General features: G+C 36.5%; 1 protein-coding gene and 1 long non-coding RNA gene across 4 annotated transcripts in view; one reads left to right on the top strand and one right to left on the bottom strand.

Annotated features, from left to right (window-relative positions):
* Positions 1-7,472, bottom strand: part of LOC132366600 (uncharacterized) — a 237,153-nt gene extending 229,681 nt beyond the window's left edge. Inside the window, exons 1-2 of one of the 2 annotated variants that reach the window (XR_009503475.1) lie at positions 7,353-7,472; positions 2,211-2,288 (exon numbers count right to left, since the gene is read on the bottom strand). This is a non-coding gene — a long non-coding RNA (uncharacterized LOC132366600). The remainder of the gene's footprint in view (positions 1-2,210; positions 2,289-7,352) is intronic. The other variant, XR_009503474.1, reaches the window with a different exon arrangement.
* Positions 7,473-7,654: 182 nt separating this feature from the next.
* Positions 7,655-15,126, top strand: part of CENPE (centromere protein E) — a 73,551-nt gene continuing 66,079 nt past the window's right edge. For both annotated transcript variants that reach the window (XM_059924201.1, XM_059924199.1), the window contains exons 1-8: positions 7,655-7,710; positions 9,219-9,310; positions 11,684-11,773; positions 11,890-12,008; positions 13,162-13,281; positions 13,727-13,808; positions 13,967-14,034; positions 14,112-14,177. In XM_059924201.1, coding sequence (XP_059780184.1) covers positions 7,655-7,710; positions 9,219-9,310; positions 11,684-11,773; positions 11,890-12,008; positions 13,162-13,281; positions 13,727-13,808; positions 13,967-14,034; positions 14,112-14,177 — 693 coding nt within the window. The remainder of the gene's footprint in view (positions 7,711-9,218; positions 9,311-11,683; positions 11,774-11,889; positions 12,009-13,161; positions 13,282-13,726; positions 13,809-13,966; positions 14,035-14,111; positions 14,178-15,126) is intronic.

The following is a 15,126-nucleotide window of genomic DNA, read 5'->3' as shown; positions in this document are numbered from 1 at the left end:
GGGAACTGCAAATTAAAACAATAAAATATCCTTTTTCCCCATAAAATTGAAAAAATAGAAATACTGATAATATCAAGTGATGGTGAAGGAATGGAGAAATGAACACTCACATACTCTTGGCTGTAATACAAATTATTCAGGAAGCAATTTGGTAGTACTTATTATAATTCAAAACAAGCATATCATTTGGGTCAATATTTCAACTTCTAGCAATCTATTCTATGAAAATAAAATCATGAAAGTGTAAAGATGTATCAATACATAGATGGATTTTGTATTATAAGCTATAATGAAAAAATTGGCAACAATCTAAATTTCCATAAAAAATTGGCTAAATAAACTACAATGTAACCATAAAATTGAATATTAGGCAGACAAAAATAAGGAAGATCTGCATGCTGATCTGTTAGTGTAAAAAGCAAATTGCACACCAATAAGTAGAGAATGATTCCATTCTTGAAAATATAAATGTGGCTGCTTCTCTATATAGATTTCTTGCATCTATTCAAAAAAAGATTGGAAAGGAACTTAATTAACATAAGTCACTTTAGGGAAGATGAAATTTGATGGGTGGGTGGTAAGGAATATTCACTTGACAGCCCTAGATAATTTTTTAGAGTACTGGAATTACAGATGATTCTTATTTTTGTTGTTTTCTAGCATTTTTCTGAAATAAAGAATAATTGCTGAAGCAAAGTCCTGGAGGAGACTGAGAGGAAAGAATCGAGGGCATAAATGGAAGGATCCATCTCAGAAATGGCAGACACCTCATTCTCAGGAAGGGCATGAAAAGTGGCAAGAATTGGTGGGGATATAGATCAGTTGGAGTTCAGGCTGTAGAGGTGGGAGGGCTGGGAGATGAGACATGGTTTGCCTGACAGCTGTGATTTCTCAGTAAAGTTGAGGATGGGACCCAGGGTTGAGGACAGTGGTCAAGGTCTGGAACAGTCAATGAGGGAAAGAGGAGGGATATTCACCAAGGACGAGGGAGGAAAAGTGCACCTGTGAAGTTTTTATTATCTAGTCCTAGAAGTAGCAGACAAGGTGTAAGACAGGCTGGGAGGGTAGTCTTACCTTCTGGACAGGAAGAGGGGAATGGATTTTGGTGGACTGCCATAAGTCTCTGTGGCACTATGACTACCTCAGATTTTGTCTGTAACCTAGATTGCTTTTCGCACCCCTTCACACGTCCATATTCTACTTGACACTCATCCATACTCAATTTTAACAAGTTTCTTTTTTTATGAAGACGTTATACACTTATTGTAGCTGAAAGGAACTTTAGAAATACCAATTTCCCCATTTTGTGGATGAGAAAATGGTGAATCACAGAGATAAATGATCTTTTAGTGAGGCAATAGTTTATAAATGGTGGAATTAGACTGACCCAGGTCAGTGCAGTTTCCAAGATGCCACACAAACCCTGTGTAACCATGATTAAAAAGAAAAGGATGCTATGTCTGGGATCATCACAAATAGTTGTCATAAAGCTAAAGCAAGACTTGTGCTTTGGAAATTAAACATAGTATCTATTAAACAAAAATTACTCCTGTTGAAGGTGATGGCATAATACAAATATACTGCAGTTAATTTTATATGAGATGCATAAAAGAACTGAGTACAAGTAAGTAATTTGAAATGATGCATATTTTTAATACCAGGATCTTCTCCAAATCCTAAAATTTACACCACATTCAAGAACTGCAAAGCACTATCTAAGGCTACGTCATGCTTTCAGAAGGATTACAGTGCCCTCTGCAGCTTCAGCAGAAATAAACACAAATTTGATTTCAAAACAAAACAAACAAACAAAAAAAACCCAGTAATTTAAAAGTCAACATGGAAGTGTATGCAATTAACATGCCTCAGAAATTCACTTTACTTTTAAACTGAATTAAAATACGTATGTAAAGATCACATTTTAAGCAAAATGCACTACAGCATGTATAGCAGGTACCTATTTGTGTAAAAAGATATGCAATATAGAAAAAGATACATATATGTGTGTATCTATAGATTAATTTGAGGATAATACTCTAGAATATGGCACAGTTGCCTTTGGGGAGATAAACTAGCACCCTGGGGATCATACGTGGGAAGAAGATTTCTTTCCACTGTGACTCTTCTGGTACTACTTAAATTTTTCATCACATGCATGTATTAATCTTTCAGGTAAGAAAAAAAAGTTAATCAATAAAACTTTTGATTACCTTTTAAAGAAACGGTATGCATCCAAATTTTAAGCCTCTCTCTCCAGAAGTTCCTTAACTTCAGACAAGTTCTTTAGTCTGTTAAAAACAAAACAACATGCCCAAAATGGAGTCACTTATGTTAAGCCCCATATCCACAAACTGAGATTGAACTTAATTACAGTTTTAGCTCACCCAGAAATGGAATCGTAAACCAGTCAATCAGGAATGGCCTAATCATTTAGGTAATCTGACTGACAGAACCTGGCCATCCCCTAAAGAAAAGTAACTTTTCAATTACCAACCCGCTTTTTTGCCCAGTATAACTTCCTGTCCCCTTGTGCCTATAAAAGTCTTTCATTTTATACTGGTCCTTGGAGCTCCTTTCTGTTAGACTGGATGCTGCCTGATTCAAATCAGCTTTTGATCAAATAAACTCTTAAAATTTTTAATATGCCGTTGTTTATCTTTAACAAATCTCTTTGCCCTCCCTAACCACTTAATTTAAATTAAAACATAGCTTCTTTAACTCTGTGTTATCTTATTAGATATACCCAGCATCTTCAAAATTTAGCTGTGAGAAAAGTAGTCTATACTAGCTCACATTTGGTTAACCAAAGCAATATTGAATAGAATACAAAAGAGTAGACTATTTTATTTACAGTTTTTATCTACTAATTTCTTAATTTGGGGAGAAAGTAATATTCACTAAGATATTAATAATTATGAAATAGTATACAATGAAAGGTAGGTTTGTTTTCTCAGTCCTCCCCTCCAAAGGAAATTAAGTGTATTCCATGTATCTTTTCAGAAATTATGTCAATATTATTGAGCAACTGAATATTTTAATTTATAGGCAATATTATTGAGTAATAAATATATCAATTTATTGAGTAATTGAATAAGCAATTTTTTAAATTGAATGTTTACTAAACTGCAAGTATCTTTCTAGGTCAGGGTATAAGGAGTAAATAAAAACTAAGTTGCTAGGCTTCCCTGGTGGCGCAGTGGTTAAGAATCCACCTGCCAATGCCGGGGACACAGGTTCGAGCCCTGGTCCGGGAAGATCCCACATGCCGCGGAGCAACTAAGCCCGTGTGCCACAACTACTGAGCCCACGCTCTAGAGCCTGAATCCACCACAATGAGAAGCCCGCGCACCACAACTAGAGAAAGCCCGCGTACAGCAACGAAGACCCAACGCAGACAAAAATAAATAAATAAAATAAATTTATAAAAAAAAAACAAAAAACACTAAGTTGCTAACCTCACAGAGTTGACAATCTGGTGGGAGAAGACAGATAACATAGACATAAATTAATACATATATATTATATCAGAAAGACATATTTTAAAAGAAGAGTAAAGACAGTAATGAGAATGGGTGGGAGAAATTTGGGGATGTCAGTGGGCAATGAGCTCATTCTCTAGTGGAAGAAAGTATTGAATTTATATTCTGGATAAGTCATTTACTAACTGGATAAACTTCAGTGAGACATTTAAACTCTGTAAATTGAATTACTTATTTATAAAAATATGGGATAAAAAAACCTCATAAACATTTGTGGTGACTAAGATCTTATTTAACATATTAAGATTTAGGAAGTGCTCAATAAATATTTGTTAATAGCCTATTTTCAAAATGCTTTCATCTTTTATGAAAGGAATTATATATGGTGAAAACTGTTTGGAGGAGAAATAACAGTGAGCCTGATAATGGTAATAAAAATGTCAATTGTTAAAAAAAAAAAAAAAAAAAAGAAGAGTAAAGAAACAGAAGTAGTAGACAAGAGAGTTGTTATCTTATACAGACAGAGTTCTGAGAAGATGACATCTGAGCAGATGCCAGAATTAAATGGAAGAAGAAAACATGGAAATCTGGGGTAAGAGCCCACCAGGCAGAGTAGCCAGTGCAAAGGCCTTAAGAGGGAGCCAGTCCAGTATTCAATAAACTACCAAGAGGCTGCTGTGGCTGGAGGGGAGAGAGCAAAAGGGAGAATGGTAGCAGGGAAGGCCAGAGGGGCCACAAGGGGCAAGATCACGTAAGGCTTGGGAGACAGCTGAGCCTATAGGCTTTATTCTGAAAAAAATCAGGGTGAGGGTCGCAATGGGGGTCTTGAGAGAGGATTAACACGACCTAACTTACATTTTTAAAAGATCACTCAATTTGCTAGGTTGAGAATAGACCAGGGTTGGGGGGTGGCAGGGGGCAACACAAACGTAGAACATGAAGACCAGGAAGAGATGGTATTTTGGACCAGGCAGATAGCAGAAGTTGTGATAAATGCTCATATTCTGGAATATTCTCTAGGTAGTCCCAACAGACATTCAGACACATTGAATGTAAACTCTGAGAGAAAAGAAGTCAAGCATCATGATTCCATAGTTTATGACCTGGGTAACTGAAAGGTGGATTTGCTGTAAACTAACCTGCAGAAAACGGTGGATCAAGCAGGTTTTGAGGGGAAAATTTGATATTAGAAAGTTTTGATATTAGCAGGTTTTGATATTAGAAAGTTTGTAGTATTTATTAAATATCCAAGATGGGAGAAATAAAGGCATATGTTTGCTGATGAGACCAGTTTATTAAAGCAGGGGAAATGACTATGCGAGACAGACAAGAGTAAGAGAAAAGGGGTAGGATCTAGGGCCCACGTGGAGAGATTTTCAGAATGGAGGACAGACAGTTCTTCATCTATCTAAAATCTGGAAGACGAGGTAAATGGGCACCGACGTTACGTGGGTAGACAGGTTGGCAGGAATCAGTGCAAGGTTTCTTCTGGCTGCTTCTATTTTCATAATGAAATAGAAAAGAAAATCTTGTTTGAAGGAATTAGTGAATCCCTTTTCACTCCCTTGCATAAAACCTTCTATAGGCTTCCCCTCACCATTAGAATAACATTTTAACATGACAAGATCCCACAGGACCTTTCTCCATTGCCCCAAATGCTCAAGCCATGGGGGCCTTCCTTCTGTGCCTCAGACACATGACAAACTTATACAAGCCTTGGGTCCTCTGACTTACTTGTCACTCCATCTGGTAAGCCCTCTCTCCCACCCTCCCAAGTCTGGCTAATTCTTATCATACAAGGCCTCAACCATCCCCCCTAGGCCTTTCTTGAGTACCCTATCTACAGTGGCCCGTGCTCTCCTCATAAGTTACTTACACATTTATTATGCATTGTCTGCTTCTTCCCACAAGAACGTTTCATAAGAAACTGGCACCCCCTATCCCCCACCTTATTACTCCCTCTCTCCCCAGATCTGGCTTTACTTTTCTTCTCAGTCTTCATCACTACTTGATAGATATATAGATATAGATATAGATATAGATATAGACATAGATATGGGTATATATATAGATACAGATATATAGACATAGATTTGTGAATTATCCATCTCCCCTGAGAGAATAATAGCGCTACGAAAGCAGGTACTTTTCTAGTCTATTCACTCTGTGCCTCATAAGCCTAGAACCATGTCTGACACATAGTAGGTGCTCAATGAAAATTTCTTAATGACATATTTGAAAAAGTAAATGAAAAAAATGCCTGTAGAGCATATAACAGAGTCCCTGGCAATAGTAAATCTTCAATAAATGTCAGCTGTTATGATGATAACAAAAACAGCCATGGCATCAATCATGAGCACAAATATGAAAGGCTAATCCTCCTCTGTGCTCTTGAATCAATTCCCCTTTTGTTGTTAGAGACTTTCTTTCATTAAGTATATGTCCCTTCCTCCTCTTCACAGGCTCCTTCCCTTTAGCTAAAAATGTGCAATATTTGCCCACCGTTTTTTAAAAATCAGTTAAAACACACTTTTCTTAACTCTGTATTATCTTATTAGATACAGCCAAGTATTTTCACAGTTCAGCCGCAAAAAAAGGGTAGTATTTTGGTTAGGCTACTCTTGGTTAACCAAAACAAATCTTGAATGAACAAACTCATTTTGTCTACTTTTTTTTCTACCAGCTAGTTTCTTCAAGTTGAATGAAACTACTTAATATTTGCATGCTTAAAATATTAATAATCACAGAATAGTATACAATGAAAAATAGGTATTTTATCTAACTTAGTCCTCCCTCTCTAGGGAAACTAGGTATATTCTGTGTATCTTTCCAGAAATTATGTATGCATATGCAGACATATAAATATCCTTTGAAAATATCAAATAGCACCATACTGTGCACACAATTCTGCATCTTGGGTTTCTTCCAGCTAATGAAACATCTTGGATGACTTTCTAAAGTACACATAAAGAGCTGTATCATTCTTTTTACTCGCCACATAATGTTTCACTGTAGTGATAAAATGTCATCCATTTCCTATTAATTGACACAACGTGTTTCCTGTCATTTGCTACTATATGTGATGCTGCAACTACAGTAATAGCTATATGGCTATATAGCAAGATTCTTCATATATCTATAAATAAATCCTTAAAAGCAGAATTACTGGTATAAAGGACAGCAATTCAGTTTTTTATTGATATTGCCAGATTACCTTCCAACATAGTTTTACTAAATCAGTAGTTTTCTAATCCTCTAAATAATGAACAATTATTAGTAACTGCAGGTCATATTTTTGGCGAGGGAAAAGGGGATGATTCTTGATCCTTCTTAAATCAACTAAAACTGAAATTACTCCTAAAGAAAATGTTAATACTTTACTATGACACATATTTAAAACAAAGGAAACCAAGCACTATTTCTGGGAAAGAATTACTTAGAATCACTTTCCCATTTCTGCTAAAAAAAGTTTCACCTCACTACTAAACGAGTTTTTCCAGTCTTTAATATCTTTAATAATTCTCTTCCTAAGTCAACCTCTTAGGAACTCACAGAAAATGGAAAAAAGGAGTTTAAAGGAAAAACTAAAACTCAAGAGTTTCCAAGGAGCACAAGATTCTTCTGTTTCTGGGCTGGGCAGTAACTTTCAACTCTTGGCATTTGAGGTGTCTTTTTGTTTTGTTTTGTTTTAAATTTTAAAAAAATAACAAAAAACAGTGTAATTCTTTAAAGGTCCTAATTCTCTTTTGTTAGTGAAGAAAAAATTCTCGGCTTTGTTTTTCCACAGATTGCAAACTCTTTAAGGGTGGGGTGGAGGATTGCGTTTGTAAACGGCTGCCAACACTTCAACGGCGTTTAGCAAACAATAGTTACCTCTGCTATTACCTTGAGAGCCTCTTGCGACGAGCTTCCCGGACCCTCTCTCTGCGACCCCCAAGCTTCCTTTTCCTCCAGACCCTTAAAACTGCTCCCTCAACCCTTATCCGTGGACGCGCCGCCGGCCTGACGTCCCCCGCGCCGCGACGCAGATGGAACGGCCTATGACGTCACGAGGCCGCGGCTCAATCAGACGCGGCGTTTGGGAAATTTTAAATTTAAAGGCGGGGTGGCTCTTACGCTCAGAAGCGCCGGGCGCGGAGGTTTTTGTACAGTTTCCTGGGATCCAGCCCGGCAGGATGGCCGATGAAGGAGCCGTCGCCGTCTGCGTGCGGGTTCGGCCGCTCAACAGCAGGTAGGTGGGCCAGACCTTGCCCAGGTTCCCGTTGCGGCCTCCGGCCCGGGCCTGAGGCGGAGGAGTGAGTCCTCGCTGCTCCTTCCTGCTCCGCTGCCTAGAAACTCGGCCATTGACCCGCTTTGTGCCTTGGTTTCTTTTGTGTAAAGTGACGGGCCAGGATCGGAGGATCTAGAGGATACTTTCCAGCTGTGGGATTCTCTTAAGTCTATAACTCAGGCTCGCCGACATTAAAGACCCTACTCCTTGCGCAGCACTGCCGTCCCCCCCATCTGCGCTCCCCATCCCTCCCCCAGGAAAGTCGAATAGGAAAAATCCTTACTGGCACTCTTCACAGCTAGTCATTTTACATTTAACTGACTCCCCCCCTTTACTGTATACTCCTTCAGCGCAAGAACTAGTCAGTCTTGTTGCATTGTATTCGGTAGACACTCAACACTTCAGTCAGTGACTGAACTCCACGTTCAGAATGTTGAATGACCAATATTCATCAAAATTGATTTTTTTTTTAGTACAGTGTACTGTACTAAACACACACTACCATCGTTGCCCAGTGGATCTTACGTTCTAAAGGGGTAGACAGAAAATAAAGTGAAAAATATAGAATATTAAGTGATGATACTGGAGTAATAAATGCTATAGAGAAAAAGCAGGAAGGGGAAGAAATGAAAATGAAGTCTGTTTGCTTTGCCTGTCTCGGGCCCTTGCCCCAGAATGCTGACACATTTTGTTTGAGAAACATTTGTTAACCATTACTGGGTGTTTAATAAATAAGAATAGCAAAATGAGGAATTTCCTATTTTTAAGAAGCTCATTAATGCATTAGAAGAAAGCTACATAAAGAAAGCATTATAATACATCATGACAGGTGTTATGATAGACAGGTGGAGAATGTTTGCTAGAGGAGTCTTCAGTCCTTAAGTGAGATGACAGTTTAGGGGAGGGACAGGGCTGTGTAGGAAACTCCTGATACTCTTCATGAATGAAAGAAGAGTTAAGTTAGTCAATGGAAACATAAGTCAGGGTATTCCAGGCAGAGAGGGTTCGAATCTTATTTTGGAGTGACCTTCAGGCAGTTGATTTGTATGGAGTTAGGGTGTATACAGGAATTTAGAGGAAGATGTGGGTCGAAGAGAGAAATTACAATGATCCAGGTGTCATGTGCCAAATTAAGGATTTCAGATGGTTTTTAAAGGCTTTAAGCAAGAAGGACATAATCAGAGTTGCATTTTCAACGTATCTTTTCAGCCGCCAGTACTGGGTTGGAAGGTGGAAGTGAAGAGCTTCACAAAGAAACTCCCATGAAAGTGCAGGAGGTCACGAAGCCCCATTTAAAATCCACCTTTGACCCCTCAAAGGTGGATTTTCCACATTTATCCTATTTATGGTATACGTCATTACCATCTTTTAAAATATTCATCAGAAGATGAGGTCTTTTCAGTTATCTTTCATGTAACACAACTTCTGTGACCAGTTATTCTAAAATGCAGTTTTTTTTATTCTTTTAGAGAAGAGGCGCTTGGAAAAGATACTCAAGTTTACTGGAAAACTGACAATAATACAATTTATCAAGTTGATGGGAGTAAATCCTTCAATTTTGGTAAGTTTATAACAGCATCAAAAGTTAACCTGGTATCATTTTTCTATTATGAGTACAAAAGTCTTATGAATAACACTGGATTTGTCACTAAAGATCAAACTAAGCCTTCAGTAAACTGCTTCAGTGGAAACTTTGAAAAATTGTTCATCCATTCATGTATGCTAAGTAAGATAATAAACTGACACTTAAAACATAGCAATAATTAAAAAAATAATAAGTAAATAAAAAATTAAACACAGTTATAGTCATAGTGCCTTTTAACTGAAATTAACATTTTTCCTCTTATTCGTCAACGTACTTGTGGCATAAAACTCTGTAAGCCCAAAATATGTTATTTAATGTCAAGTCATCTTTAAGATCTTCCAGTTTGGTTTCTTTGTTGTTGTTTCTTTTTTTGTTGTTGTTTGTTTCCTTTCTTTTTTTTTCAGTTGTTTTTCAAAACTTTTTAAAGAATAAATAGTGAAGATATTCCTTCTTTGTCTGGTAGAATACAGCAGGGACCTGCCTCTGCTTTTGTGGATCTTATTTGGTGGAAAGAAAGGCTTTAAACAAGTATTTACACTTATGATGACATAAGCTTTGTGGGAGTTTATAGCAGGGATCTAACTAATCTAGGTGTCTGAAATGGTACCACTTACACTGGGACCTGCAGGATGAGTGAGAGCTAGCTAGGACAAAGGGACTTGGAGGACCTAACGGTTGACTAGGTTGATTTGTGTATTGATTTAGCATGTATATAGTGCTGACAATATGCCAAGCACTGTTCTAAGCACTTCATATATATTAACTCATTTAATCCTCCTAACAAGCCTATATATTTGGCCTTCCCATTTTAATGAGGAAGCAGAGAGGCCTGGAGTCACACAGCCAGCAAATGAAAGAGTCAGGCTCCAGATCTGTGTTCCAGCCACACTACCATGCTGCCACTTAGGCACCATAGAGCAACAGTGACAGCCTGTCAGCAACCTCAGGAGTAAGTGATTAAGTTGTCAAATTAGTGTTTAACTAGAAAGCCACAAAGATACGTAGAAGAGAAAATGATTCCTGGTAAAGGAATGTTTGGTGGTATTAACATAATTTTTAAAAGGTAATATGTGCCAGAGATTATAAAACCTAAGTATCACAGATTCTCAGTAGCCATATACACCCGTGAAGGTTTTGGACTCATCCAGCTGTCTGAAACAGATAACATTAAAGTTTGAATCATTCTGCCATTTCTCCTTGCTCTAAAATCATGACCCTTAAGCAGCCTTCAGATGGCACTTTGGTTTTCCATATTGTTCTGCCGATAGGGCAGATGTGTGGTCATGGTGCAAGCAGTGTGATCACTGAATTTCTCATTGTAGGTCAGTACATTTCCCTCCTGATTTACAAATCCATTTCTTGTGAGCTTTTTAATGTGAGGGCACCACTAAAAGAGTGGTCTATTTTTTTTTTTTTTTTTTTTTTTTTATTTATTTAATTTATTTATGGCTGTGTTGGGTCTTCGTTTCTGCGCGAGGGCCTTCTCCAGTTGCGGCAAGTGGGGGCCACTCTTAATCACAGCGCGCGGGCCTCTCACTATGGCAGCCTCTCTTGTTGCGGAGCACAGGCTCCAGACGCGCAGGCTCAGCAATTGTGGCTCACGGGCCCAGTTGCTCCGCGGCATGTGGGATCTTCCCGGACCGGGGCCCGAACCTGTGTGCCCTGCATTGGCAGGCAGACTCTCAACCACTGCGCCACCAGGGAAGCCCAAGAGTGGTCTATTTTTAATGTGCTAACAAAAGCAGAGAACCACATCCTGGACTTGTGAATTCATCAGTGCAAATGCTACTCTAAACCCAGCCTTTAGCAGCACTTCAGCTTTGGTCAGTACTTTTCTTCCAAATATCTGCATTTTTTGGTTTCGTTTGAGCTAGACCTTCTTGCTAGGTATGTTAAAAACATTAACATTTCTCAAAGAATAGTAATAGTCTATATTTCCTAAGTATTAACATATGTTCACAATAATTCTATGAGGAAGATAATATATATCCATTTTACACATTAGGGAACTGAGGCACGGAGACATCAACCACTTTGGCCAAAATCACACTGTAAGTGGCAGAACCAAGATTTGCAGGCAGTCTGATTCTGGACCCCCATATTCAGCCACCATGCCCTACTGCCTCTTGAAAGCACATAGGGTAACAGACTTGTATTTTTTCTGTGTGAGGACCAACACATTTTACCTAAAGAGAAGAGTATTTTCAGAGGACCAATAAGTTGAAGGAAATATTGTGTCTTAAATCTTTTATCATACCATATCCTGACAATTTTATTTCTGTGGGCAACTACTAATTCAGAATGAAAACAGTTAATTTGTTTGATTTAACTTTATGTTTTGTTTTTTAGATCGTGTCTTTCATAGTAATGAAACTACTAAAAATGTGTATGAAGAAATAGCAGTACCAATCATAGATTCTGCCATACAAGGCTACAATGGTGTGTATTCACTGCAAAAACATTTCAGTCTTGGGTGTCTGTTTAGCAAGTATTGATAGTTTTATACATTATAGATTCATTTTTAATCTTTGCATGTGTGTGTTTTGTTTTTGCAGGTACTATATTTGCCTACGGTCAGACTGCATCAGGAAAAACATATACTATGTTGGGGTCACAAGATTATTTGGGAGTAATACCCAGGGCAATTCATGACATTTTCCAAAAAATTAAGAAGGTAAATAATTTAGCTAAATTTCTAGTACATGCAGGTAAAAGTGGTGATAATAGGATAGCAACCTTAGTGTTCTCTTGTAATGATGAAGTATATTTATAGTTATCTCTTGATTATCCATGAGGAAAGAAGGAAGGCATAGCATAGATTCATTTTTTTCCCACAAACTTACTAACTTACAAAGCTTAAAGTTCTTTCATTCTTTCCTTTGAATCATGAAACAGTACTCCCACCAAAAAGTGGGCATTAAGGAACAGGAAAGTCTTATCATGATGATTAGGTCCTCATTGCCTTTGTTTAGCTACCAGTGATTATTAAGGAGCAGTAAAAAGTAGACTAGATAAAAGACAAGGGAATCAGAAGGTCAGACTAGGCAAGCTAATTAGTTGAGTTGGTTTTAAATTAGTTTTTTCATCATTTTAATTATTTTTAATTTCTTGAATATATGTAAGTTTTATTTTGAGGTTAGAGAATTGGACTGGGTACTTTCCTGTTATAATTCTATGATACTATACTTTTCATTATTTCTGAAACAATGCTTTGCTGTTGTTGTTGCTTGTTATTATCAATATAGAAGCACAGGGGAAGTTTTGTTTTTTGTTTGTTTTACAAAGATAATTTCCTGAAAGACAAATACCACATGACTTCACTTATATGTGGAATCTAAAAAACAAAACAAATGAACAAACAAAACAGAAACAGACTCATAGATACAGAGAACAAACAGGTGGTTGTCAGAGGGGAGGGAAATTGGAGGAATGAGAGAAATAGGTGAGGGAGATTAAAGGGTACAGATGTCCAGTCTGAAAATAAATGAGTCACAGGGATGAAATGTGGAGCATGGGGAATATTGTCACTAATATTGTAACATCTTTGTATGGTGAGAGATGGTAACTAGACTTATCATGTGATCATTTTGATATGTATGGAAATATTGAATCACTATGTTGTGTGCCAGGAACTAACATAGTGGAATAGGTCAACTACACATCAACTAAAAAATAAATAAATAAAATAAATAAAAATTTTTAAAAGATAGTTTCTCAAAGAATATTTTAATATTTAATATTAGCGCATAAGCATTCATTATTAGGTTTTCATAGTTGGATGATCTCTGATGTTTTCTGATATGTTTTCACATATCTTTTTCTTCTAGTTTCCTGATAGGGAATTTCTTTTACGTGTGTCTTACATGGAGATATACAATGAAACCATTACAGACTTACTCTGTGGCACTGAAAAAATGAAGCCTTTAATAATTCGGGAAGACTTCAATGTGAGTAACAGAGTTAACAGAGTGGCTCAAAAAATAGAGTTACTCATTGGGATTATTTTTCTTGAACATTTGCCTTTAATTTCTATATATTTTAAAGTGTCTCCTGTTACTATGGTTTGTTTTTTATTTTCTTTCTTAAACATTTATAGAGATTATCTCTTAAGTAACATGTATAGTTTTTAAATATTGACAGCTATAATATTGTGGCATAAGTGCCTAAAAAGAGCAAGCTGGAAGTATCAGGTTAGAATTCGGTGTATTTTGATACAGGAAATAAATTGTAAATAGCATAGATTTAGTTGTTATTTTTGTACAGAATAAAAGTACCCATTTTCTACTCAACTTCCACAAATGAATTCTATAATAGTTTGCACTTTCTTTTTGAAATGCAAAATTTTAAGTGACTTATATTTCTCTACTTTTCCCATAATTAAACTTGTTTCAGAGGAATGTGTATGTGGCTGATCTCACAGAAGAAGTTGTTTATACATCAGAAATGGCTTTGAAGTGGATCACAAAGGGAGAAAGTAAGACTTTATACTGTATTTCTTCAAAACACGTATAAAAACTATTTAATTGAATGTATTTAGGCTTTAAATCACACTTTTCACTTCTAAACTTAAATACAAGTTAGTGTTTTTCTTTGGATTTTAATATACGCAGCTGAAATATGACTCTTTTACAGAGAACAGGCATTATGGAATTACAAAAATGAATCAAAGAAGTAGTCGTTCTCATACCATTTTTAGGATGGTAGGTAATTCTCTCTATATTTGGTCTTTCCAATTAAAAATACACTAATTTTTCTACAAGTTGCCTTTTCTTTCTAGATTTTGGAAAGTAGAGAGAAAGGTGAACCTTCTAATTTTGAAGGATCTGTCAAGGTGTCCCATTTGGTGAGTATTGATGAACCATGATAATATACTAAATGAGCCGAACCAAAATTTAATTTAGCTGCTGGATGTTTGGTTTCATGAGAACTGTTAACTAATTGGCAAAAGCATCTATAAATTGGTAGTTTAGTCTCATCACTAACATGAGATTACTAGCGGATATGTAGGAAGAGTTGAGAGAATCTTACTTCCTGTGATCTTATAGCTGCCATTTCCTGAACTTTAGATGTAAGAACTGTAGGAGTTGAGGCTTTCCCTAACTAGTAATTGAGGAAGGATTGACTCCATGCACATTTAAGAGTTAAAGTAATCTTGGAATTTGGTGATTTTTTTGTGTGTTTGTGGTTTTGGGGTTTTGAGGGTTTTTTTGGTCTCTGCTAATGGTATTGAAACTTATGAGATGAATAAAAACCTGGGTGAGATAGTTAAAAAATAAATCAGATTATTCAAGTTCATAGTTAAGTACAATAAGAAAATGAGCTTTGTATTATAAACAGTGTTTTAGACTATAAATCCCTTGAAGGGAAGAGTGATATCTGCTTTATCTTTGTAACTCCAACACATTGTACATAGTTTATATTCAATACCTGTTTGTTGATAAGTGAATATAAGCATTATGCAAACATTCCTCCTTGCTGCACTGTATCATTTCTCTTTTTTTGTGCTTCCTTTCTGTTCCTTACCATTATTGCTTTATTCTCTGTCTTCAAGGCCTAAATTCTTTAGTTTGATGTGGGATATGATGTAAGATTTCTCAATTTGATTTGAAAACTTCAGGGGAAAAAGTAATAAATCTATAATACGTTTGTTTTTCAGATTTTGAAAAATCAGAGTCTTAATTAAGTATCTAATTCTAGTTCACCTCAGTTATTTTACTATACAAGTATATCATTTATTTTAGTAGACTAGTCTTTAACAACAATGAAAAACATAAAACCTAACTTCTGTTTTG

The sequence above is a fragment of the Balaenoptera ricei genome, chromosome 5 (genome assembly GCF_028023285.1).
Source record: "Balaenoptera ricei isolate mBalRic1 chromosome 5, mBalRic1.hap2, whole genome shotgun sequence".
Taxonomy (NCBI): Eukaryota; Metazoa; Chordata; class Mammalia; order Artiodactyla; family Balaenopteridae; genus Balaenoptera; species Balaenoptera ricei.
The sequence above is the reverse complement of the archived record's forward strand: the minus strand, read 5'-3'. Positions and strand labels throughout refer to the sequence as shown.